Genomic DNA, 25,412 nt, shown 5'->3' on the forward strand with positions numbered 1-25,412 from the left:
AAAAGAAGACAAATTCTACGTGCCATGGAAATAAAAATGCCTGCTCAGTTCATTTTACCCTGTCACTCTGAACAAGCAGTGCTTGTTTTTAGGAATACTTCTCACATGTCCATCTGATTTCTGAGCAGAAAACCCACAGTGCCAAGCACTGACACAAAAACCACGGCCCCTGGCCATTATTTAGTCACATGGAAAATATTCCACCCAGGAAATAATGTCCTTCACTGGAGAGCCTGAGTGAAAACCTTCAGGCAGAAAAAGCAGAGTCAAGTCAGTGTCAAATCCACCTTCACTCCAAAGACGTGGGAGCATCCTACGTGTGCTCAGTAAAAGTGATTTTGCCAACAGGCTTTGAGCCTGTTGAAAAGCAGGAAGTACAGTGAAGGAGGGAAAAGGATTTTTACATCATGCTCTGAAACGTGCCAGAAGGTGCCTACAATCTGAGACACAGACCCAGCAGCAGCCAGGAGGCAAAGCAGGGGTTATGCCTGGGTTTGTACTACAGCAGGAACGTTTCTGCTTGATCCTGCCTGGCTGGCAGAGTTCTTGGTGGCAAAATCCTGTGTGTTTTGCACTTCTGCAGCTGTGTGTTCTTCCTGGGGTCTCCCATCTTTCTTTCCCTAAATCATGTTTATAGAGCTCACAGTGTTTCAGCACATCTCAAAAGTTCTTCCTCAGCTTCTCATTGCACTGCAAACCCTGCAGAGCAAGACCAGGCAGACAATAGGTCCCAGAGGTAGCTGGGCCATTGCAACATTTAACAGGTTGCATTTTAAGCTGTGAGCACTGGACCAGGGACCAGCTGCAGGCACAAAATCTACTCCAAACACAAATTTGTGCTGAAAGCTTTTTGGTGTGAGTTACCAACATCTGAATACTGCACCTTTTTTCATTATGAAGGAGAGCTCTTGGAGAGGAGCTTCATTTTATTAAGCAGCACATAATGCTCACTGTAGTACAGACAGCAGCACAGTTATCATGCTCTATTTCACAGCATTAAAAATGAGCTGTTCTCCAAGCAGGAGAAATCTTCATGTCAAAGATTCAAACACCACAGGCTTCCATGCTGTCACAAGAGATTATTTTAATTTTTGATATGCCTCTAAGTAGTCCAAGACTATGAGAGTCACAATGGAAAGTGAATCAGCCTTGGGTTCCTGAAGGAGGCAGAAGCCCTAGAGGAGGCCAAGTGAAGGGAGGTTTGGAAGACTCCACGTGGCAGACTCTTCCCAGAGCCCAGCCATGGTCCTGGGAGGAGAGATTTCAGGTGACTCAGTGCTTCTCCACCTGAATATTGAAATGAAGGAGTAAGAAAGGGGGGGGAAAAAGGGATTTCTGAGACTGACCTTTCAAGTTTGGCCTCTGAGGATGCAAAGCTCTCCCTGGCAGGACAAGGACCACGCACAGACCAAACATGGCCTTTGACCCATTCTCAGTCTCATTTCTGTTACTGATTTACACGAAGAGGTTCTGTGTTCTCAGGCTGGAATTCTCCTCTGGAGACCCAGGAGTGGTGCCAGAGTCCAGCAGCACCCTGTGCTCAGCTCCCAGCTCCTGCAGCCCGTCCCTTGCTGCTGCGGGCACCGCTCAGGGGAGCCTGGGCAGGGCGGAGGAAACATCCCTGAAACAAGGTACAAACCTTCCTGAGAGCCTTATCCACACAAGACACAAAATGTCAGCTCACCTACATGGAAGCAGCGTCAGTAACAAGGTGTTGGCAGGAAGCAGCATTCCTGTGCCAGGATATCTCAGCCCTGCGCCTCCCCTGGCTCCCTGAGCTCCTTCCTGCCCTTCCTCCTGTGCTGCAGCCTTGCCCACCCGGGTTCCTGCAGCAGCAGCAGCTCACACATCTCCTCCCAGGGGCTGGGCTGGTCTGAGCCCCCCACGCCAGGGCCACTGCTCTGGCCCCGGCACAAGGCAGCCACGGGCAGCGGCCAGCAGTGACCAGCAGTGACCAGCAGTGACCAGCAGTGGCCATCAGTGACCAGCAGGAACCATCAGTGACCAGCAGTGCCCAGCAGTGACCAGCAGTGGCCATCAGTGACCAGCAGTGACCAGCAGTGACGAGCACTGGCCAGCAGGAACCAGCAGTGACTGGCAGTGACCAGCAGTGACCAACAGTGACCAGCAGTGACCAGCAGTGGCCATCATTGACCATCAGTGACCAGCAGTGGCCAGCAGTGACCAGCAGGAACCAGCAGTGGCCAGCAGTGACCAGCAGTGACCGGCAGTGACTGGCAGTGGCCAGCAGTGACCAGCAGTGACTGGCAGTGGCCAGCAGTGCCCAGCAGTGGCCATCAGTGACAAGCAGTGGCCACCCAAAGCTGCTGCACAGCACTCCCCAGCACAGCAGGAACCGGGCACCTCCTTCTCCTTCCTGCCATTGGAATCACCCCTCAGAGCAGCTTCTGTCGCTGGGCTCTGAAGAATGAGAGAATTTGGTCTCTAGGAGGGGTTTTACTTCTCCAGGAGTAGAGGCAGAGTGTGGGGAACTAAGCCCCTCTCCCCCACTCTCCCCAAAAAAGGAGAAGCAGAACATATGCACACAGCCCACTGATTTCTGCTGAGGTGGCCCAAAGCCAGCGCATGAAGCAGGCTGGGAGCAGCTCTGAGAGCACCTCTCCATTAATACCAGGGGAAACAATGCCACAGACGTCTGCAGTTTGAGGGCCAGGAACACAGGATAAAGCAAAAAGAGCTGGAAATGGCAGCGTCCCCTCAGAGCGCATCCCAAGACCAACAAATGAGCCTTCACCAGCACTTCCCAAGGGTGGCTGACTTCCTGGGGAGGGGTTTCACAGCAGGGCTGAGCCCCCAAGACACAAAGGCTGACCCTGAGCTGGGGAAACAGGCTTGGAACAGGAGATGGGGCAGGTGCTGTCCTTGTCCCCCTCTGCTTCTGCCACCGAGTCAGCCCCTGCAAGCTGTGGGCACTAAATCCATAGAGCCCCTCCGTGGGCACTGCTGTGGGCAGTAAATCCAGACAGCCATGGGCACACCGAGCACTGCTGTGGGCAGTAAATCCATAGAGCTGTGGGCACACCGGGCATTGCTGTGGACAGTAAATCCATACAGCCCCTCCATGGGCACTGCTGTGGGCAGTAAATCCATTGAGCCCCTCCGTGGGCACACCGGGCACTGCTGTGGGCAGTAAATCCACAGAGCCATGGCTCACACCGGGCACTGCTGTGAGCAGTAAATCCACAGAGTCACGGGCACAGCCAGGAGAGGAGCAGGAGGCCTCCCCTCCACCCCAGCCTGCCCTGTGGGAAGGCTCACCAGGGATGCAGCAGTCAGCCCCTCCTCGGTGCACTGGGATGGGAAGGGGCTGCTCCTCCCCAGACCTGCTGGGTGGCAGCATGTTCAGCATGAGCAGCTCATTGATGTGCCTGGGGGAGTCACACAGAGACTGCTCCTGCAGCAAAGGCAGCTCACCACAACCAGCCGTGCTTCGGAAAAGTGCCTGGGAAAATTCCAGGTAAGGCAGTCAAATTGAAGCACCTTGGCACAAAGCTACAGAGTGGATTTCACTTTCTTTGGGAGAAAGCAGCGTTTTTCTCTAAGGAGTTGATGAGCAGTTGTGGGTTGATTTTTCTTTTTCTTTTTTTAAAGCAGGTTGATGATGAAAAATCTCAGAACAGTATGACTATCATGAGAATGATTTCTAAAGCAGGAAGCATGACAGCCCCACACCCACAACAGCAGAAGCAGCTGCCACACACAAGTTGCCAGGGCTGCTCCTGCACCACTTACAGCCACTGGAACTCTGACACTGCCTTCAGTGCTGAGGCCTGCACAGCGCAGAGTTAACTCAAAGATAAGACAGGAAAAACAAATGGGAGCTATTACCCAAGTCAGATTGTATTTCACATCCTCATCTCAAAGCAGGAGCTGTGTATGATAAAGCCCAGCCTGAGCAGAAGCTCCAGAATCACCATCACTCATGTCCAGGATTTGTAGCACTCGGAAAAAATGAGATTATTTCTCATCAATAAGAAATATCAATAATTAAAGCAATCTCTAACCTCATGTAGAGTTCCCTGCAAAATTACTTCAGTGCCTCCCAGACTCTGAATGCTGGAAGAGAAATTTCTTCTTGATGCCAAGGGGGGGAAAAAATACTCAGAGCAGGTTGTTTCATTTTTATCTGGAACATTTCCACTTGTCCACCTTTTTTTCTGCACTTTCCACACCCATTGCAAGCCCGTGCCTGACGCGGGAGGCTGCTGGGGTCAGGATGACTTTTCCTGCTCCGCCAGGGCTGCTGCTGCCAGCTGGGAGGAGGGAGCCGGGCAGCCACGGAGCAGCAGCGAGCTGCTGTTCCCGGGGCAAGGAAACACGAACTCTCCGGGGCCTCCGTGGCAGCACGGCCGGAGGTGGAATCGCTAATCTGGAAAAGCCTGGGCAGCCCTGCCCGGCAGGAGCAGAGGGGCAGCGCCTGCCCTCCTGCAGGATCTCTGCGGGAGCAGATCCTCTCTGCAGGCAGCCCCTGCCCTCCTGCGGGATCGGATCCTCCTCCCGGGCAGCCCCTGCCCTCCTGCGGGATCTCTGCGGGATCAGATCCTCCTCCTGGGCAGACCCTGCGGGATCTCTGCGGGATCAGATCCTCTCTGCCGGGCAGCCCCTGCCCTCCTGCAGGAGCAGATCCTCTCTCCCGGGCAGCCCCTGCGGGATCTCTGCGGGATCGGATCCTCCTCCCGGGCAGCCCCTGCGGGATCTCTGCGGGATCAGATCCTCTCTCCCGGGCAGCCCCTGCGGGATCTCTGCGGGATCAGATCCTCTCTCCTGGGCAGCCCCTGCCCTCCTGCGGGATCAGATCCTCCTCCTGCGGGGCTCAGGGCAGCTGGGTCCAAGCAAGGGCCGGCTCCCCGCCGTGCCCGAGCCCCGGGGCCCCTCTCGGCGCAGCAGCAGGGCAGCGCAGGAGGGAAGGGAGCGCAGGGGGTGACAGAAGGTGACAGAAGGTGGCAGGGGATGACAGGGGGTGACCGCTCCGGGCTCCAGCCCCGCTCACAGCTCCTCGTCCCACAGCTCCGCACAGGAGCCCAGGCTCAGAGCTGCCTCTGCCGAGCCTGGCTCGGAGCTGGCGGCTCCGGGCACTGCCCGCTGCTGCCCTGGCACGGGCACCTGCACCCCGGGCTGCCAGGAGCCCCCCAGAGCAAACCGTGCCGAGCCGTGCCAGGGCAGAGCCCGGTGCCCGAGGGGCAGCCCCAGAGCAACCCGTGCCGAGCCGTGCCAGCGCAGAGCCCGGTGCCCGCGGAGCAGCCCCAGAGCAAACCGTGCCGAGCCGTGCCAGGGCAGAGCCCGGTGCCCGAGGGGCAGCCCCAGAGCAACCCGTGCCGAGCCGTGCCAGCGCAGAGCCCGGTGCCCGCGGAGCAGCCCCAGAGCAAACCGTGCCGAGCCGTGCCAGGGCAGAGCCCGGTGCCCGAGGGGCAGCCCCAGAGCAAACCGAGCCGTGCCAGCGCGGAGCCCGGTGCCCGAGGGGCAGCCCCAGAGCAAACCGTGCCGAGCCGTGCCAGCGCAGAGCCCGGTGCCCGAGGGGCAGCATATGGCACACGCACACTGCGAGCTGGGCACCGAGGCTGCCCGGCACAGCAGCGCTGGCTCTGCTCCCTCTCCTGGCACGGAGCAGCCTCAGTTCCGCGGCTGTCTGCAGGATTTGGGAGGCAAAGGAGCTGCTGCCGCATCAGGGGCCTTAACCCCTTGCCTTCCTCCCTGCAAGATGGGCTGCATCCTCTCCATTTCCACCCTGCTCCTGGTTTTTCACAGCGGGGTGCAGGAGTACAAAACCACAAAGCGGCCCAGGTACCGATCCCCTGACCCTACGTTTTTACACTGGCAAGACCAGTTGCAGAAAACTTTTCCCAGGGGAATATGATCAACTGTAAAAAAAGAAAAGTACTTACAATCCTGGACAAACACAGCCACATTCCGTGATTTTCAGAAGGAATCACAGGACACCCTTCAGAAATAACAAGCAGGGACGTTTGCAGCCCAGCCCAGCTGCTGCTGAGATACCATGGTAATGATCGTGCTAAAATGCCCAATTCACTCTGATTTCAGAGCCAAACCAGGTACATCAAGAGTCCCTCCTGCTTTTCTCCCAGTCTCTCTGGCAGTGTATCAATTATCACCATGCTCAGATTAGCTCCTGTTTCTAAACAAATACTGGAAAGGTGAATCTCTTCCCCTAAAAACATTCTACAGCACAGTTAGCAATGTGCACTAACTGCTCGTAAGCTGCAGTCATCTTCCAGAAAATAACTTTAAGGAGCTGTCAGTTCAAATCATCAAGTCTAAACTACTTAAGCGTGGATGGAACCTTTAAGCTTCTGTTGAAAGCCAAAGCAGCAAACAAGCTTAGAGGTCTGTAATCAGAGATGCCAGGCAGCAAGACAGCTTACAGCTTGTTTTATATGTCAGCTCAAGAAGCACCACGGCGTGAGGCAAGATTTCCCGCAAGAATATTTGAGTTACCTGGAGCCTGATTTTTATAATCCTCCCTGGCACTTCCAGCAGCCACAACAGACCGTAAAGCACTTGCAGGATACTTCAGCATTCACCTGACATGCTTTGACACAAGGAACCGACACAAAGAATGATCTAGTTTGGAGCTTGAGGAGTTACCCCGCTCCAGAGCTAGCAGGATGCCAAAGGAGCCAGAAGGCCCAGCTCCAGTGCCAAACGCAGCCCAGCAGCATCACACATCCCCTGGGAGACGCAGCTTGGCTCGGGGAGCTCGTCAGGCCAGGGCTGGGATCACGGAGGCAGCTCCACGTGGCCCCAGAAGCTGCTGCCAGCCCAGCCCAGCCCGCTGCAGCGCTGCAGAGCCCTGCTGCCCAGGCTGGAATGCAGCGGGGTTTGCGCGAGCAGCAGCGCAGCGCGGTTGGGAACAGACGGCTACGTGCACACGCCACTTTAAGAAAAGAGTGAAGCCTTTTCTTAAAGGCCTCTTTTATTTTTCAGTCCCTTCAAGAACATAAATGAGTTTGAACGAATCAGATGCAAAACGCCTGCATTTTGAATTCGCATATATTTTACTGTATCAATCACAGCAACCTCATACAGTAAATACACAAAAATAGAGCATGGTGTCACTTCAATCCAACACAGCTTTGTACTACAGGGTTCCATGACATATGTACAGAGGACTTCTCTATTTCAGAGCAGGTACAGCCCCTGCCCTGGTCACCATAAAAATTACGTGGCATCACAGTTTTAGTTATTCACTGTAGTGTGAGGAGCCATATGGAAATTGAACTGGTGAACTAGGAGATACACTAGAGCAGCCAAACAGGCATGAAACTGCAGAAGGTGAACAAAACCCAAATAACCACCAAAATTAAAACCACCCTTAGACTGCGTTTTAATAGTAAAATCGTTTTTAAATTCTTCACTATATACATAATGTATCTACATTTGTGTCATATTTATATATATATATATATGTTTATAAAAAACATACAAGATTGAAAACCTTAAAATCATTCCCTTAAACAATATTCACCCCAACCTTCAGGGTCAGCAAGGCAGTACTTGCCCTTGACATTATGCTCAGCTGCAGTCCCTTGATTCAGAATTTCCCTGATTGTTAAAAACACTCTGTTCACTTTGTTTCTTAGTGCAAACTGGACAGTAACTTATTGTTCTCAGCCCTCTGTAAGACCCAGGTTTTATCTTATTTCCATAATGCTTCTGGCACCCAGTTATGGCTAAAATGATTTTAGCTATTTTACAACACTAGCCTATGTAATTTCCCCCTCTACCTACCTGAAGCCCCCCCACCCCAAAAAATGTGAGACAAAGGATCATTCATGCATGTTCCTGTCACACAGGGAGCGATGGACACTGGAGCTGAGAAGCCTAGACTCTAACAGTGATTAAAAACCCCAAGGTGAATCATTTCAGTGCAAAGTGGACTACAGTTTACATCTCAGCTAGAGTTCTTTACAGATATTTTAAACACATTTAATTCTGCACATCAGATTAGGTTGCCTGATACTTTGTGCTAACTAGCTATAGTTGGAATAAGGGAGTTGGGATTCTTAGGGGTTTTCTTTTAAAAAGAACTAAAGTCTATTCATAACCAGGTGGTGTTTGGGGGTCAGACTGTACAGGGCCCAGCACAAGGGAGCCCTGGCTCTCAGCCAGGGTTCCCAAGTGCTACAGCAAGAGACAAAGGTTATCATCTGATTCACATCCATAACTGATGGGGTCACTGGAACAGGAGTCACAAATGAGCTCTGATTTTTAACCAGGCCAGTGCTTTACTTGCTGGACTACACTACAGACAGACTGGCAGTGAATTTGGGAGCAAGCAGAACATTGATACTTACAATTTCCATAACCACAAAGAAAAGCGTGCACTGAGAGCAAAATCCTGCAATTCTGAGACAAGACTCCACTCAGATGAGCGCCAGCCTTATCAGAGGGAAAAAAATGTCAGATTAAAACCCAAGAACTGATCAGAGCCAAGAACATCATTCTGCCACAGTGGCTATAATAAGCTATGAAATACAGTACAAGGAAAAACAAAAAGTCACCTGAACGAATAACCCAGAGAGACTTCATAGTTATAATGATTCTACCACTTTTAAAAACTCAACGTTTTAAATATTTATTAAAAATAAACTGTTTCCAAATCACCTATTTACAGTACAAAGAACAGCATTTAAACCATGTGCAACAGAAGGAAAACGGACACTCATCTGAGGGGACAACACTCCAGGCATCATCTGAGTGACACAGATACAGGATCACCTCTTTGAAACACCACACAGAGAAACCCAGAAGGATGATGTTGGCAACAAAGGAAAATAAAGCACATATTGTCCAGGTTCAGGTTATGTAAGCTCGAGATAAACAACCAGGAGAGAAGGGGAGAAGGAGGAAACAAAGACAAAAGGAAGAGAGGTTATGGTGTTTGCATTTTGGAGATCAAGAAATGCAGACACACGTCAAAAAATCATCCTTGTTGGCAAAACAAGCCATTCTCATATTTCCTGCACATTTTGAAGTCATACTTTATCAAAAACTGGCAGTGGTTTCATCACTGATAGAAAACAAGAATCTTAATTCTCTGATTTTATTTTCAAATACTGCCTGGTTTTATTTGGCCAAGACATGATATAATAGGAAGGTATGATGTCACTTTTTAAAAATACAACAGCTGCCAAGTTTTAAGGAAAAACGTGCTCTTCTCCCCCATGTAAGTTAAAAAGCAATGCTCATTTAGGAATCACCTAAATTATAGCAGCATGAAATCGAATGGATCTGCAGCATCTGTGAAGCCACAAAAATCAAGAACCGGCACCTGATCACTGAACCACGGTTCCAAACATCTGATTTTGGCAAGAGGTCAGCGTGGAGTCAGAACATTAGTTAGGATAGCCCTTTCCTCTCCCCCTTCCCTCCCCTTCGCCACGCGGCTCACGCAGCCTATCTGTAAACCACGTGGGACAGCTGGGATGATTTGTAGTTCAGCTGGTTGTTGGGCAGGAACCTGTGCAGCTCGCTCTTCCTGCAGCACGGGTCGTAGTAGTAGGCGCTGAGGCAGGAGTCGCACGAGACCTTGGAGCAGAAGGTGCACGTGTTGGCCGCGCCCGAGCGGTTGCAGAAGCCGCAGCGCGAGGCGCCCGAGGCCTTGGACTTGGAGCCGAACTGAGCGGCTCTGTCTTGACTCTGAGTCTGTGCTGCGTACTGAGGTTTCTCCCTCAGGGCCGAGGCAGGAGACAAGGCGTCGCTGGGGAGCGCTTTGATTGAGTAGGAGCTCTGCTTGAGCGCCGGGTACTCCTGCCTCGAGCCGAACAGGCTGTCACACTTCTGGCACACGGCAGCGCCACAGGGTATGCCACAGTTCTGGCACTTGGAGGAAGCTGTCTCTTTGGCTAGGTGGCTGCGTTTGTGGTAAACAGGGTTGGCGTCGCTTTTTAACAGCCATACATCAGGCTTAATAGCGTCTTGTCTTTTAAAATTCAACACGCTTCTAGAATCAGGGTCAGTATACAAATCCAAGTCCTCTTGAGCAGAAAAATAGGAGCTGTAAGGGACATTTGTTCTTAGCATGCCGTTGTGGTGAGAGGAAGTTGGCAAGTATTCATCTGAACACCCGTGTGGGGAGCTGGACATGGTGAGCAGAGAGGGCGACGGACGGATAATTTCATCTTTAATGTCGTCTTCCGCGTCGACCAAAACGGGCTCCTTCCTGAGGCTCAGCGAGCTCATCAGAGGTGGTTTCTTGCTCTCCCAGTAGCTGTCGTAGGCATCCACTGACTTGGAAGGCTTGCTGACCTTTGGCTTGTAGTAGTCCTTGGAGGCGCGCTCGCTGGCGGATTTCTGGAGCACCATGCGCGCCATGGACGCGTTCAGGCTCTCCTTGCACTCCAGGCGCCGCCGCATGGCCTCCGAGCAGCCCCGCACGTCCTCGCTGCTGCTCCGGCGCTCCTTCACCACATCCACCTCGGAGTAACCCTTGTCCTTCACCTGCAGGTGGATCTCCAGCAGCTGCTCACATTCCACTTTGGCCAGGAAGAGCTCGAAGGAAATCATTTTCACCTGAATGGCGTCGACCTGCTCCTTGAGCTTGAAGGTCGTCCCCAGCTCCTGGACGTAGCCCATGTAGTTCAGAATCTGCCTCACGTCGTCCTCTGTTAGAGCAGACTTCACATAATACACAAAGGGTCCAGTGTAGGTCTGAGGGGCCCGGGGGGAATGAAAGGAAAACTAGGTTACAAATTCAGTGGTGGACTAGATGTTCGGATAATTCAGCGACAGAGACCATATAATTAAATACAACAATAACGACTCTGAACACAGGCAAGATGAGCTCCGTTTCTGCATCCCTCCCGCTCAGCAGATGGAAATTCCACATGAGGGAAATTCAAAGTAGGAGAGTTTTCATTCAGTTTAAAATCCTCATTAGCATAATGTCCTCCCTGGTGATTTAAATCGCTCTGCTCTGCACTGACATCAACTTTAATGCATGCCGGACATGTTTGAATTTACAGAGTCTACCATGAAAGGCAAAGAGGCCAGGATTTGGGAACTACCCCACACAGGGACAAGCTGCAGCTAACAGGAGCTCAGAATTACTGCAGGAGTGCCAAAGTCCAATTCAGCTTTAAATATACTTGAGGTGCACCCTTCTTTGTGTACTGTCACTACACAGTTTCAAATGTTAGCTTTATTAAATTTAATATTAATTCAAAAACTCTCCACTAAAAGAGCCCCAAAAGCGGAGACATGAGTTTCTGCAAGCTGAAATCCCCTCAGCATCTGGCACACCTGAGGGATGTGCTTAGCCCAGTGCAGCCTGTTCTGAGTGCAGGCAGGAGCAGTCTGCCCAGCACAGGCCAAAGATAAACCACCATCAGGAACCGAGCGCTGACAAGCAGATCAAAGACACTCTGAAAACAACTCCTTTGCAGAAGTTCCTTCACCATTATTGTACAACTTGTGGGAACCTCAGCAAAGCATCCACTTGAACACAGGCCCTGGGTTTCACACTTGTGTCCAGTAACAGCTGTGGCAAGACAAATCAAACTCAGTCAGCTTAAATCCAACTTGACCACTCACCATAGTGAAAGCCTCTCCAAGTAGAAATAAAACAGTGCAGCAGGGGAGGCTGAACAACAACCTTAAATAAGCTCTTCTCTGATTTTATACACATTCTAATTGCAGAAAGTGCTCGTACTTCTGCTCTGGGGATACTCTCATCAGCACAAACTTCACTTATTTCACACGGGAACTTTCCTATGGCTTCTGTTTACCTACTGTAATATACATATACATATAAAATGCTACAAATGGAAAAAAGAGAAGCCTTTAAAGGAAACAAATGAAATGCCTGCACGGAAAGAAAAACAAATCACGTTCTCACTATGGCTACATAAAAAGTCTTACCTTAATGTTTTTGAACTCCTTTTTCCAGGGGTACAGGAAGAGATTAATCCCAACTGTCTCAAGCATGTTGAATGCATTATGGAGACAATGTAAACTTGAGGATTTCACAGATCTCAGTGAGTTTTCAGCCATCTCGTAAAATTTTATCAACCGGAATCTATAAAAGGGATCAATTTTGGGAAGGCAAAGTAAGGCTGCCGCTGCCACTCGCAAGTACTCATCGTTAATAGGGCGCTGCTTGTTGTCAGAGGCATTCAGTTTGCATTCGTGGAACTGTACATACTTCCTAAATAAATCGTCTTTATATTTTGTATCCATTGAAATCAGATTTTCCCTCGCGCTGGGGGCAGCTAGCTCCTCTCTTCCATGGTGCCTTGGCAGTGGGTTGGGTATGTGTGCTAGGAGTCTTCAGCAATGGCAGCTGTCCTGGAATAAAAGCTGAAAACAAACACAAGTCAGCCCAGGTGCACACAGCCAGCCACGCCTGCCTCTCGGGGCTCTGTGCCAGGCTCACAGAGCTGCAGCTCCCCCAAGCTCTGCAGGACTCTGAAAAGGCCCAGCAGCCACAGCAGTGCCACTGTCCTGCTTTCCAGGGCCATTTCCCACTCCTTTTCCAGGTCCCTGCCCATTTTGCTCGTTTTGTGAAAGCATCTCTGCTCTTCCCCCTGACCTCTTGTGGCACAGGACCGTCCCTAGGCTGGGCAGGTTTATTGCCTTTGCCTTTTGATCTCTACCATTTTCACTGACATTCCTGCTGCTGGCACCCCAGTGCAGCTCTGCAGCCACCTCCAGAGGACCCACTCCTGACTGCTGCAAGGCACAGCCCAAATTCCAGCTGCAAACACCACTGGGATCTTTCTGGCAAGAAAGCTACACCTGCCACCTTCAGCTGCATTATGGGACTGGGTAAAAGCATTCCTGTGCTTCTGTCCTGCATGCTTCTGTTTGCAGGGACAGCTGGTTTTATGGATATCCTGATCTGCAGTTTCAGAGCACTGAGCTCACAGTGAGCTGAAGCAGCTGGTGATGAATCTCCCAAATGCTGCTCTACCAGAACCAAGGCAATTCTCAGGCCAAGACTCCATCTGCAAGGCCTCAGGAACTTGTGATCACAAAGCAGACCACAGGCTTTACTACACAGAAAGACAAACCAGCTCTTGACCTGAGGGGAGAGGAGCTGGGAGAAACCAGTGCACTGCTTCAGATGTAGTCAGTGTCAAACAGCATTTCAGAAAAGACTCTTCACCCAGTATTAACTGCAGCTGCTAGCACAACAATCAACACTCGTGTTACAGGAAAATTACTTCCCCACGGAAGGAAAGGAGCCAAAACACAAAACACCAGCAACCAAGAGGCCAGGGAAACAAACAAACAACAAAACCAACAGCCTGGCAGTTAACATTCCTTGATGAAAGGCTGTGCTCAGAGCCAGCCCCGTGTGGGGAAAGTTAAGCAGCAGTTCAGCTTCTCCTGCAAGGCACACACGCTCCTGTCAAGAGACAGGCTGTGAATCACAGGAAATGTGGAGTGCTAAATTAACATCTGAGCATAAGGGCCAGGAGCAGCCCCTTCCCTCCCCACGTTCCTCCGCAAGTTGTGCAGGATGAAGTCTGTGGACAAAGACAGCAGAGTCTGTTCCTTGGCAAGAAGAGCTGCACACGAGAATTGCAGAGAGAGATCTTTGTCTGGCACGTCAGCAGAACACCCCCAGGACACGGAGTGATCCTGTGCTGGCAAGGAGCTGCACGCAGCACCACAGCTCTGCCATCCCCAGTGCCAACAGGCACCAAACACAGCTCCTGGCCACACGGCAGGGTCAGCGAGCCCCAGGAGACAGGAGAGCCCTTCCTTGAGGCTCCCAGAGCCCCTGCAGCCCTGACTGTGCCCCGTGCCCAGCACCCGAGCCAGGGCACTGCTCCACTGCCAGGGCACAGCCTGGCCGGCCTGCCAGGGCACAGCACACAGTGCCACAGCACAGCCTGGCAGGCCTGTCAGGGCTGCAGGGCACAGCACACAGTGCCAGGGCACAGCCTGGCACCCGAGCCAGGGCACAGCACACACTGCCAGGGCACAGCACACACTGCCAGGGCACAGCCTGGCAGCGGAGCCATGGCTGCAGGGCACAGTGCAAGGCACAGCCTGGCAGCGGTGCCAGGACACAGCACACACTGCCAGGGCACAACCTGGCACCCGAGTCAGCTGCAAGGCACAGCACACAGTGCCAGGGCACAGCCTGGCACCCGAGTCAGCTGCAGGGCACAGCACACAGTGCCAGGGCTGCAGGGCACAGCACACAGCGCCAGGGCACAGCCTGGCAGCCGAGCCAGCTGCCAGGGCACAGCCTGGCAGCGGTGCCAGGGCTGCAGGGCACAGTGCAGGGCACAGCCTGGCAGCGGGGCCAGGGCACAGCACACAATACAGGGCACAGCCTGGCACCTGAGCCAGATGCAGGGCACAGCACACAGTGCCAGGGCACAGCCTGGCAGCGGTGCCAGGGCTGCAAGGCACAGCACACAGTGCCAGGGCACAGCCTGGCACCCGAGTCAGCTGCAGGGCACAGCACACAGTGCCAGGGCTGCAGGGCACAGCACACAGTGCCAGGGCACAGCCTGGCAGCCCTGCCAGGGCTGCTCCAGCACGGAGCCGCGGGCAGCACGGCGGCAGCCCACCCAGCAGCACATCCATGGTTACAGGCTCCGCAGACTCACGCTGCGAGCAGGCACGGATAAATATAGGTTTGAGCAGCTCCCCGGCTGCCAGAACGCACGGGGGAACGAGGCTGCTCTGCTGCAGGGTGCTCCCCCGAGGGCCAACGCTGCCCGGGGGTGCGGGACCGGTAACTGCTGACCAGAGCCCAGCGCCGGCTGCGGAGACAGCGAACGTTCCCAAGCACGTCCCGGGCCGAGCGCCCCGAGGGAGCGCAACGCCGCAGGCACGGCTCGGCCCGGTGCGCCCCGCTGGCCGCGGGCTGTGCGGAACCCCCGGCAGCAGCGAGGCCAACCGGGCCGAGCCCGCCCGGCTCCTCCGCCGCGCCGGGGCCACGAGCCGGACACCGCGGAGCGGCGGGCGGGCCGTCGCGGGCCCCGGAGCGCCGCGCGGACCCGCTGTCCCGCCTCACCTGCCCCGTGTGCCTCGAGGTGTTCGACAGCCCGGTGCGCGTCCCCTGCGGACACGTGTGAGCGCCCGGGGCCGGGCCGGGGGCTGCGGGGCCGCGGGGGGAGCGCGGCTCGGCCCCGCCGGGGCTGAGGGCAGGCGGGGGCTGCGGGCGCTGCTCCGCGCCCCGGCAGCGGGGCTGGGCAGGGCTGGAGCGGCCTTGAAGGGACAAAACGAAAGGAGAGCGGGGGGAAAGGAAGCCGGTGTTGTTCCACTTTCGCTTCCCGTCTCCCCTGAGGAAAGCTGGACAAGGGGCAGCGGCTTCACCGTCAGAGGGCAGGCTGAGCTTTGGATGTTGGGATGAAATTGTTCCCTGGCAGGGTGGGCAGGCCCTGGCACAGGGTGCCCAGAGCAGCTGGGGCTGCCCCTGGATCCCTGGCAGTGCCCAAGGCCAGGCTGGACAGCGCTGGAGTAGCCGGCACAGTGGGAGGTGTCCCTGCCGTGGCAGGGTGGCACTGGATGGGCTTTAAGGGCCCTTGCAGCCCAAACTGTTCCATGATCCTGTCCAGAAGCCGAGGGCACAGAGCAGCAAGCAGTTCTGGGTGTGACAGCCTGGGATGCTCCGCGCCCCGGCGCCAGCAGCTCCTCTTACCCTTCCTTACGGAGTCTGAAGCCTCTGTCAGTGTGTGGGCAAGGGCAGCGGGCACTGCGGGTGCCCACGGGGCTGTCTCACCACCTGCTCCTTTTCTCTCTGGCAGCTTCTGCACGCCGTGCCTGCAGGAGTGCCTGAAGCCCAAGAAGCCAGTGTGTGGGGTGTGCCGCAGCACCCTGGCACCCGGGAGCAGGGCTCTGGACTTGGAAAAGCAGATTGAAACCACTGAAACCACTTGCAACGGCTGCAATAAAAAAGTATGGAAGTGTTTGGGAATTCAGTACGTGAGATGTGTCCACCTAGGGGAAAACAAACTGCTTCCTCCTCAGCTTTCTGCAAAATCAGGTCAAAGTGTTTGTTCTGATATGTGCTGAAGGTGTGTGGTACAGGCAGCACCCACACATTAACATTCTTTCCACAGTTTTGTGTTGTTACCTCTTTAGGAAGTGAATTTCAGATGAAAGCTCCTGATTTACAGTCAGAGTGAGGCGTTGGTGCTGTGAGCAGGGCTGTGTGGTGACCCAGACAGCAGAGCTACAGCTCAGCTAACTGCAGTCTCAGAAGTTTTCTGCTTGTCCAGCTGAAGTGCTTGCAGCTTCTGCTTTAACCCTTCTGCTGAAAGCTGCTGGGGTTCCCACGATTGCTGCTGTTGTTTGGACGTGTGCAGGAGGTGCAGGAGGTGTGAGCTGCTGTGCTGTTGTTCTCTGCACAGATGTACCTGTCCAAGATGCGCAGCCACGCAGCCTCCTGCTCCAAGTACCAGAATTACATCATGGAAGGTGTGAAAGCTGTTACTAAAGAGCCCCTGCACAGCACCAGGTAACACCTCTGCTCTGAAATCCCGGGCTTCTCTGGCACAAGAAAGAATTTTGAAGCAAAAGCGGATTTTAGCACTTTGCTCAAAGTTTGGGTGCAGATTTTTATGTAGTTAAAAGCTGAGCCTTGATCCTGCAGCTGGCTGTGCCCAGGTGAACTCTGCTGCTTCTGCTTGGACGTCTCTAAGATCAGGGCATTCTGTAGATGCAGCTGGTTCTCAAAATACCTTGGTCTCCTGGCTGCACTCAGCCACAAGGGAGGGCAGAGGGAGCTGGTGGCAGTGCACTGCTGTGGGTGGTGCCCTGGCATTTGAGGAGAAGGTGACAAATGGCACTTAGAACATTTGCAGAAAATCTGTAATTCAATCTAAATATTGAGTTCCCTAAAATACTCCCTGGGAGTATTACAGACTGGTTGTTAAAAATAGCTTGCCTTAATTGCATACATATATTATTGCCCTGAGTAATCTGTATTTGTAATTGACCTTTTCTCCCCCAACCAGGAGCTTCCCGAATCGCTTCACCTTCCCCTGCCCCTACTGCAGCGAGAAGAACTTTGATCAGGAAGGGCTGGTTGAGCACTGCAAAGCTTTGCACAGCATGGATGCAAAACAAGTGGTAAAAAAAAGTCTTGGGGCAAGAATTCCAGTGGAGTCTGGTCTTAAAGCCCTTTGAAACAATGAGTTAGAGAGGTTTGAATGAAGTGGGTGTAATTTCTGCTGCTCAGTTGGTGTGGCTGTGCTGGTTGTGCCTCTAAGCCTGCTGTGGCTCTGCTGTCACCTTTCAGTGGCTCTCTGGTCTCCACACCCTCTGCAGCTGAGCCACATCCTCTTCTCATCCTTGAAAAATGGCACACCTTCAAAGTTAATTAGGCAAAATAGAATTTCAAAAAAAAAAGTCAGACATTTAATTTCCTCCTTGTTTTTCCCCTTGTTTTCAGCAAGGAAGTACTGTAAACTGTTGGGGGAAATGCTTGCAAAAAAATACTGTATCATTCTAGTAACCTATCTGTGGTACTTCCTCTTATGTAAGAGGAATTGCAAAACATGGAACTGAATTGGAAACTTCCATTTTTCTGGGAAATTTTTTGGAATTCCAGATTATTCAGGAAAATAAAGTTCCTTTTTTCTCTTGGAGAGAAGTGAACTTTGCAGAGGAGACCAAGGAAGCTTTCCTGCCTCTGTGAAATAAGGCTGAAATCTCCTAAAGCAAGAGGCTTTAATGAGTTCTGATTTTCAGAACGTGGGAGGAGAGTAAGCCATTCCATTTCAGGGATCTAAGACATGAATTAAAATTACTCAGGGTTATCTGAGGCTTTTGCATTCAATGTCCCAGCAAGTTCTTGGCCATCACTTTGCATACAGAGCAGTGACAGCACAAGCCCTCAGCCCCACTCCCCCAGGCTGTCCCTGCCCTTCTGCTGTCAGCATTTAAGCCCTGCAGCATTGGACCTAACTGGCTGTTTTTCCTCGAAGGTGTGCCCAATCTGTGCCTCAATGCCATGGGGGGACCCCAACTACAGGAGTGCTAACTTCATGGAGCACCTGCAGAGACGCCACCGCTTTTCCTACGACACCTTTGTGGTAGGTGTTCCCTGCCTGCAGCCCCCTGGGCACTGCTGTCAGTGTGCTGGCTGCCAGGGCTCAGGGGGTGCAGCTGCTGTGCTGCCAGGGCCCTCAGCAGCATGGCTGTGCAGTGACAGCATGTCCTGGTGTGCCCACGGCTCAGGGGTGCAGCTGCTGTGCTGCCAGGGCCCTCAGCAGCATGGCTGTGCAGTGACAGCATGTCCTGGTGTGCCCACGGCTCAGGGGTGCAGCTGCTGTGCTGCCAGGGCCCTCAGCAGCATGGCTGTGCAGTGACAGCATGTCCTGGTGTGCCCACGGCTCAGGGGTGCAGCTGCTGTGCTGCCAGGGCCCTCAGCAGCATGGCTGTGCAGTGACAGCATGTCCTGGTGTGCCCACGGCTCAGGGGTGCAGCTGCTGTGCTGCCAGGGCCCTCAGCAGCATGGCTGTGCAGTGACAGCATGTCCTGGTGTGCCCACGGCTCAGGGGTGCAGCTGCTGTGCTGCCAGGGCCCTCAGCAGCATGGCTGTGCAGTGACAGCATGTCCTGGTGTGCCCACGGCTCAGGGGTGCAGCTGCTGTGCTGCCAGGGCCCTCAGCAGCATGGCTGTGCAGTGACAGCATGTCCTGGTGTGCCCACGGCTCAGGGGTGCAGCTGCTGTGCTGCCAGGGCCCTCAGCAGCATGGCTGTGCAGTGACAGCATGTCCTGGTGTGCCCACGGCTCAGGGGTGCAGCTGCTGTGCTGCCAGGGCCCTCAGCAGCATGGCTGTGCAGTGACAGCATGTCCTGGTGTGCCCACGGCTCAGGGGTGCAGCTGCTGTGCTGCCAGGGCCCTCAGCAGCATGGCTGTGCAGTGACAGCATGTCCTGGTGTGCCCAGGGCTCAGGGGTGCAGCTCCTCTGCTGCCAGGGCCCTGAGCAGCGTGGCTGTGCAGTCACAACCTTTCTGCCCTCTGCTCCAGGATTATGATGCTGATGAAGATGATATGATGGCACAGGTTTTGATGCGCTCTCTGCGGGACAAGTGATCCAGGCAGAGGATTTACTGCAAACCCAAGCTTCCACGAGGGGGAAATGCCCAGCATCCTTGCACTTCTCCCTGCACATCCCAAGATTAACTCAGGCATCCAGAAGTACAGAAGACTTTAATCCTATCTCAGTTTTAAATCCTGGTTTGATATTTCTGTACCATCCACTCTTTTGGTATCATGGTCTCTGACATTCAGCCCCATTTTTCTACTTGCTTAGACTCAGTTTCATTGTAGATCAGCACGTGGGAACCAAGGCTTTTTCCTTTACCTATGCCTATAGGTTTCTTTGGAAGTTGTGTTTATTTGACTATCTAAAATCAAAAACATTCCAGATGGAATGGCCTGAACTAGTTAATAAATATCTTCCCAATCTCATTTACATATCTCAAGTGATTGTATGTGAGGTGTACTGGTAGCTCTGTTCCCCTTTAGTGAGACTTCAGGTGCTAACTGTAACTGTCAGACCAGCTCTCATTTAAGTGACCTCTGATTCCTGTGATTCCATCATGTTTCCCAGTGTTTCAATCCTTACAGGCAGCCTCCCAACTGTATGGAAAACATATCTCCAGTATCAGTGTTCAAACTGCAAACTTTCCTAGGAAATCTTTGCACTGTGTAAAAACTAGTTCAAAATACTTCAGTTCTATGCATGATGATTACTTTCCTCCATACTCTTACTATAATTTCTAGCCTGGAAAATTATCTTTAGTGTTGGTCTTAGTTAAAATGCATAATTTTTTAACTATATTAGCAAATATTAATCAAAATTGCTGGCTTTATGATTAAATTGGTGGGTTTGAAACTGGTTTCCTAGTGATTTTAAGCCTTATGCTGATAGGGGAATTCAGAAGGTTTTTTCAATACCTCGGCTTTCTATTTAAACTAAAATTTTCATACATGTTCTTGGGTTTTCCATCTCTCAAGGCAAGCTGCTGGGAAAACTTAGGAGTAATTCATAGTGCTGGCATAGTTCTTCCTTTCTGCATCCCAGATTTTATCAGGTATTTTGAATTCCTGTTCTTCACTGAAATGTTCCTGAAGTGGCTGAGGCTGTGCTTGGATTGTTTGCCATCTGGCAGTGCGTGTGTAGAGCCAGGTGCAGCTTTCAAGGAAAAGTGAAATGCAGCCCTGAAAGCAGGACAGTTGCAGCCCCTCATCAGTGGATACTCTGTGTTCAAGCTACACTTTTACCGTGGAGATTCCTTAATTTTAACGTGATGCTTTCAAGAAGTTCACAGTGGAGCTGCTGAGATCTAAGGCACCTGACCAGAACCTGTAAAAACCAGTGTTGAGATTTCAATGCAAGCCTCGGAATTGGAGCAGTGGGCCTGCCCCACCCAGAACTGAGTGCTAATTAATTGATTTGAGCAGTCAGCTCCTCCCAGCACTGCCTTACCCTGACAATAATGAAACACAGTCCGGCTAAAACCTCGTGATTCAGCCAGCCCTCTGTGCTGCCCCTGGGGTTTGTGTTTCTGAGCTCCCACCCTCTCACCCTGAGCCCCTGGGGGCCCAGTGCTGTGCAGCCTCCCGGTTGTGTGGGGAAGGTGCTGTGTTTGGGCTGGTTGTTGTAGTGCCTGGCCTGCAGAGAGGTGCTGGGGGCTGCATGGGGATCTCTGGGTCTGCTCCGGGTGCAGTTTGGGATGCCCCATTGCCAGGAATCCAGATTCCTGCTTCTGTTCTAAGTGCACTTCCACGCGATTCTGATCAAATGTTTAAGGAGCATTTAGAAGCTTCCAAGCAATTACTTTGTCATGTTTTTGACTTTTGAGGACAAGTTACAAATAAAGGTCATTTAATTTATAAAATCCTACCTTTGTGTCAGCTCTTGCCATTTGTTCCCCCCGTTCCTTTGAGCGCCCGGAGCCTTTGCCCGACTGAGACTCCCAGATTGATTTGGAGGCGCTGGTGAGAGGCGGCCTGAGCTGTGCACAGCCTGCACTCCCCTCGATCCCTGCTGGAGAAGCCTGGGACTCCCAGATTGATTTGGAGGCGCTGGTGAGAGGCGGCCTGAGCTGTGCACAGCCTGCACTCCCCTCGATCCCTGCTGGAGAAGCCTGGGAGCGCAACCAGCCAGGCCGGGCTCCCGAAGGTGTGTCCCTTCCCGAGGGTGAGTGTCCCTTCCCGAAGGTGAGTGTCCCTTCCCAAGGGTGAGTGTCCCTTCCCGAAGGTGAGTGTCCCTTCCCAAAAGTGAGTGTCCCTTCCCGAAGGTGAGTGTCCCTTCCCGAAGGTGAGTGTCCCTTCCCGAGGGTGAGTGTCCCTTCCCGAGGGTGAGTGTCCCTTCTCGAGGGTGAGTGTCCCTTCCCAAGGGTGAGTGTCCCTTTTCCCGAAGGTGTGTCCCTTCCCAAGGGCGAGTGTCCCTTCCCGAGGGCGAGTGTCCCTTCCCGAGGGCGAGTGTCCCTTCCCGAGGGCGAGTGTCCCTTCCCGAGGGCGAGTGTCCCTTCCCGAGGGCGAGTGTCCCTTCCCGAGGGCGAGTGTCCCTTCCCGAGGGCGAGTGTCCCTTCCCGAGGGCGAGTGTCCCTTCCCGAGGGCGAGTGTCCCTTCCCGAGGGCGAGTGTCCCTTCCCGAGGGCGAGTGTCCCTTCCCGAGGGCGAGTGTCCCTTCCCGAGGGCGAGTGTCCCTTCCCGAGGGCGAGTGTCCCTTCCCGAGGGCGAGTGTCCCTTCCCGAGGGCGAGTGTCCCTTCCCGAGGGCGAGTGTCCCTTCCCGAGGGCGAGTGTCCCTTCCCGAGGGCGAGTGTCCCTTCCCGAGGGCGAGTGTCCCTTCCCGAGGGCGAGTGTCCCTTCCCGAGGGCGAGTGTCCCTTCCCGAGGGCGAGTGTCCCTTCCCGAGGGCGAGTGTCCCTTCCCGAGGGCGAGTGTCCCTTCCCGAGGGCGAGTGTCCCTTCCCGAGGGTGAGTGTCCCTTGCCGGGGGGCTGCTCGCGCCTCGTCAGCAGCTGCTCCTGCGGCCGCCCAGTGGGATAATGCAATCGGGCCAGCCCGAGCTGTGAAATTCCCCGTGTCTGGCACAAGGAGTCAGCCCGAGGAGCACAATTAGCACACAGAGACACAACGGGAGGAGCCGGGCTCGCAGCTGAGCTGTTCCATCAAATTTGTCTCCCGACAACGACTGGTCTTAATAGCTCTGATAAATTGTCGGCAGCATTAATTTCCTAATGCACGGGCGTCGCTTCATGTGGAATTGCGGCGCTAAATCCCCAAGGTCTCCTTAGGCTGGGGGATGAGATCTTGCCAAAGGGTAAGTGCTGCATTCCGGGTTTTCGTGTCACCTGACTGAAGAGAGAACAGCAAATTTTCTTCAAGGCCTTTGCCCAGCTGTGCTGGACACTCGCTGGTGAGCCCACCTCACAAAGGATTAACCAACCAAGGATGTGCTAAGCCATGCAAAAGCAAATGAGGGATGTGTTTGCGATCCTAAAGCTTTTCTTCGGTTTAAATATAATAAAAATTACAGTGCAGCATTTGCCTGCTTTGGGGGTGGGTTTTGTTTGTTTTTCTGACACACAGCTTTGTGTTACAGTTGCATTAGTCTGTGCTTCATTCAATTTCATGGGCAAGTTACATTATTCTCTGGGTGGTACAAATGAGGACTGCTGAAACCACTATGAAACTTGCTTTGCCTTCCTTAGTCCTTCCCCAAAGCTCCAGAAAATACTCAGCTATACTTAGAGAAAAATTTGTGTCACTGCTACCGGCTTAGATCTCTCTTCTAGTTCTCACATTTATTCTGTCTTTTCAAATGCTGGGCTTTAAAAAAATAATTCCGTGCAGCTTCTGGGGGCTGCCCGAGTGCCCCGCGCGGTGCGGGGCCCCTGGCCAGCCCGGGTGCCGGGGATGGTCCCGGGGCGGCGGCGGCTGCTCGGGGCTGCGGACGGCAGAGGGAGGTCTTGCATCTCGGAGAACGGGCTCCGGCACCGTGCTGGGCGCCAGCCGCTCCGCCGGGCTCAGCCCCGGGCTGCAGGGGCTTCTCCAGCCTTGCCGTGAGGGTTCTCACCCCGTCCCATGGCCTGAGCGTCTCCTTTTCCCACCGCAGCCTCCCTCGGCGGGAGGAGCTCTGCTCTGCCGCCAGATATTCAGGATGCTTCATGGAGACGTGGGGCCAGGGAAGTAAAAAGAAAAGTTTTCAGCAGAGTTGTTGCTCTGGAGGTGGTTGAAGTGTATTTGTGAGCTCCTTGGGCCAGTCCTTGTGCGTCTGGGACTGGAGCCGTGCCACGGGCTGCTGGCAGGTCTGCTCTGAGCGCCTTGGGGCTCAGCTGGTGGTGAGGGTGGGACGGCCGAGAAACTCACTGCCACTTCCAGCCCGTGAAGCACTGCCGAGCCTCCCCCCCCCTGCGTCCTGCTCTCTGGCCCCCGTCATGCTGGCCCACAGGCAGGTCAGGTCCCTTTCTCCCTCGGTCTCGTTTTTTCCCCTAGCACAGGCAAGTTTCCACGCGCAGTGGTTGGAACAGATCTGATTATTACCATTTCAGAAAGAACAGAAAACCACCTCGCCGTGTTCCCCGTGCAAGTGTTCCCGCTGTGACCACATCCGCGGCAGGAGGAGGAGCGCGGGGGGGCAGCGGCCAGGGCCGGGGGGCGTGTTCCCGCTGTGACCACATCCGCGGCAGGAGGAGGAGGGCGGGGAGGCAGCGGCCGGGGCCGGGGGGCACCTGCAGAGCCCCGGCCCGGGGGGCACCTGCCAGGGCCGGGGGGCACCTGCAGAGCCCCGGTCCGAGGGGCAGCAGCCGGGGCCGGGGGGCACCTGCAGAGCCCCGGTCCGAGGGGCAGCAGCCAGGGCCGGGGGGCACCTGCAGAGCCCCGGCCCGGGGGGCAGCGGCCGGGGCCGGGGGGCACCTGCAGAGCCCCGGCTGCCGCCGCCGCCCGCCCGGGAGCGGCACCTCTGCCCCCCGGAGAAAGGGAGGACCTGACCTTGGTGATTTGTACCCCCCAAGGCCTCTGGGGCACTTTTCCCCCTGAACTTCAGGTGATGCAGGGATGAGTTTCGCAGATAAACACCTGCTGAAAGCCGGGGGATGGTGCAGTACCAGAGCACATGGCTGCAGGGGAAGAGTTTGCAAAGGCGTCTGGTCCCGGGCAGGATGCGCGTGGCCGGCAGGACAGGCTCTCCGAGCTGTTCCTGCCCTGAGGAAAGGCTGACGGTGAGCTCAGGCCCTGTGCCGGTGGAAAGCTCTGCTCCCACTTCTGCATTTCGTGTCGTTGTGGCTAAACAGTAAGATGCGGTCGGCAGGGGCTGGCGCAGCGGTGCGCGCAGTGTGACCGTGAGTCACGGGTGGCCCAGCACGCTGCCCTTGGCCGGGTGGCGGGGCCGGGGGAGGCATTCCCAGCAGGACCTGCTCCTCCTGCGGCAGCCGCCAGCAGCTGCCTTGGCCCGGAGCTGAGCGCGGCTCTGCAGCAGGTGGCTGGAGCCGTGCCTGAGCCCTTCCAGGGGGAAACCCCCGCGGGAGCCCGGGGCTGGGAGCGCAGGCAGCGTGGTCTGACTGCTACACCTCTGACTGGTACACCTCTGACTGCTACATCTCTGACTGGCACATCTCTGACTGGCACACCTCTGACTGCTACATCTCTGCCCACCGCTGCCCAGCGCCCGCCAGCCATGCCTGGGCACCTTCCCGTGGGCACACGGCCCCTGGGGAGAGGGGAGCCACAGGGAGCGTGTGCCTCAGCGGGGTTTTGTGGCCAGCCCTGCCCGAGGAAAAGAGTCAGGGGAAGGCAGCAGGGAAGAGAACAGAGAGGTTGCTGGTGGGACGGCTGCGCTGCCCAAAACCTTCCCAGCAGGAAAGAAAATATGTCTGGGCAGGTGCTCCTGGCCCCTGGCAGCGGGAGGGAGTCACCGAGGGCTGTGCCGGGTCCATCCCGCTGCTCCAAAAGTCACTGCCTCTTCCCAGAGGATTGCTAACTTGGGAAGCGTGCTTCACCGCAGGGCGGTGTCCCAGCGGGGCACGGCAGAGGTTTGTCCCTCCCTGCACCGCAGCCCCCAGCCGTGGGGAAGGGGACGGACGGACAGGCGGCAGGGCCGCGGGATCGCCGCCAGCGCCTTCCTCCAGCCCGCACGGCCGCTCTGCCCGCGTGGGGCACGGGCTGCGGCTCACTCCACCTTCCGCCCCCTCCGGAGCACCGGACCCGCGGAAAAGCCGGGAGACAAGCCGGGAGCGGCTGGTGCAGCAGCATCACCAGCGGCGCTTCGTCCTCCGGTACCGGGCGGGCAGCGCGGCCGCACCGTGGGAGCGGCCCCCGGCTCCGTCCCCTCAGCACAGCCCGGCTCGGCACGGCCCCGGCGGCGGGGCCGACACCTGCCCGTGCCCGCCCCGTCCCCCGGCCATTGGCTGCGGCCCCGGGGGCGGCCCCGCGCCCGCCCCCGGCCCCGC

At 54.8% G+C, this 25,412-nt stretch overlaps 2 protein-coding genes across 2 annotated transcripts; one reads left to right on the forward strand and one right to left on the reverse strand.

Annotated features, from left to right (window-relative positions):
* Positions 1–6,914: 6,914 nt before the first annotated feature.
* On the reverse strand, positions 6,915–13,756 carry SPATA2 (spermatogenesis associated 2). The gene is made up of 2 exons (XM_041417835.1): positions 11,899–13,756; positions 6,915–10,689 (listed from the first exon to the last, which is right to left on the reverse strand). The coding sequence occupies exons 1-2, from the start codon at positions 12,214–12,216 to the stop codon at positions 9,436–9,438; spliced, it is 1,572 nt and encodes a 523-aa protein (XP_041273769.1). The 5' UTR covers positions 12,217–13,756; the 3' UTR covers positions 6,915–9,435.
* A 251-nt stretch (positions 13,757–14,007) lies between these two features.
* On the forward strand, positions 14,008–20,863 carry RNF114 (ring finger protein 114). The gene is made up of 7 exons (XM_041417762.1): positions 14,008–14,030; positions 14,750–15,073; positions 15,750–15,900; positions 16,356–16,462; positions 16,962–17,076; positions 17,934–18,041; positions 18,982–20,863. Exons 1-7 carry the CDS (start codon positions 14,008–14,010, stop codon positions 19,045–19,047), a joined length of 894 nt encoding a protein of 297 aa, XP_041273696.1. The 3' UTR covers positions 19,048–20,863.
* The last annotated feature ends 4,549 nt before the right edge of the window (positions 20,864–25,412 follow it).

The sequence above is a fragment of the Onychostruthus taczanowskii genome, unplaced genomic scaffold, assembly GCF_017590055.1.
Source record: "Onychostruthus taczanowskii isolate IOZ18803 unplaced genomic scaffold, ASM1759005v1 scaffold57, whole genome shotgun sequence".
NCBI classification, from domain to species: domain Eukaryota; kingdom Metazoa; phylum Chordata; class Aves; order Passeriformes; family Passeridae; genus Onychostruthus; species Onychostruthus taczanowskii.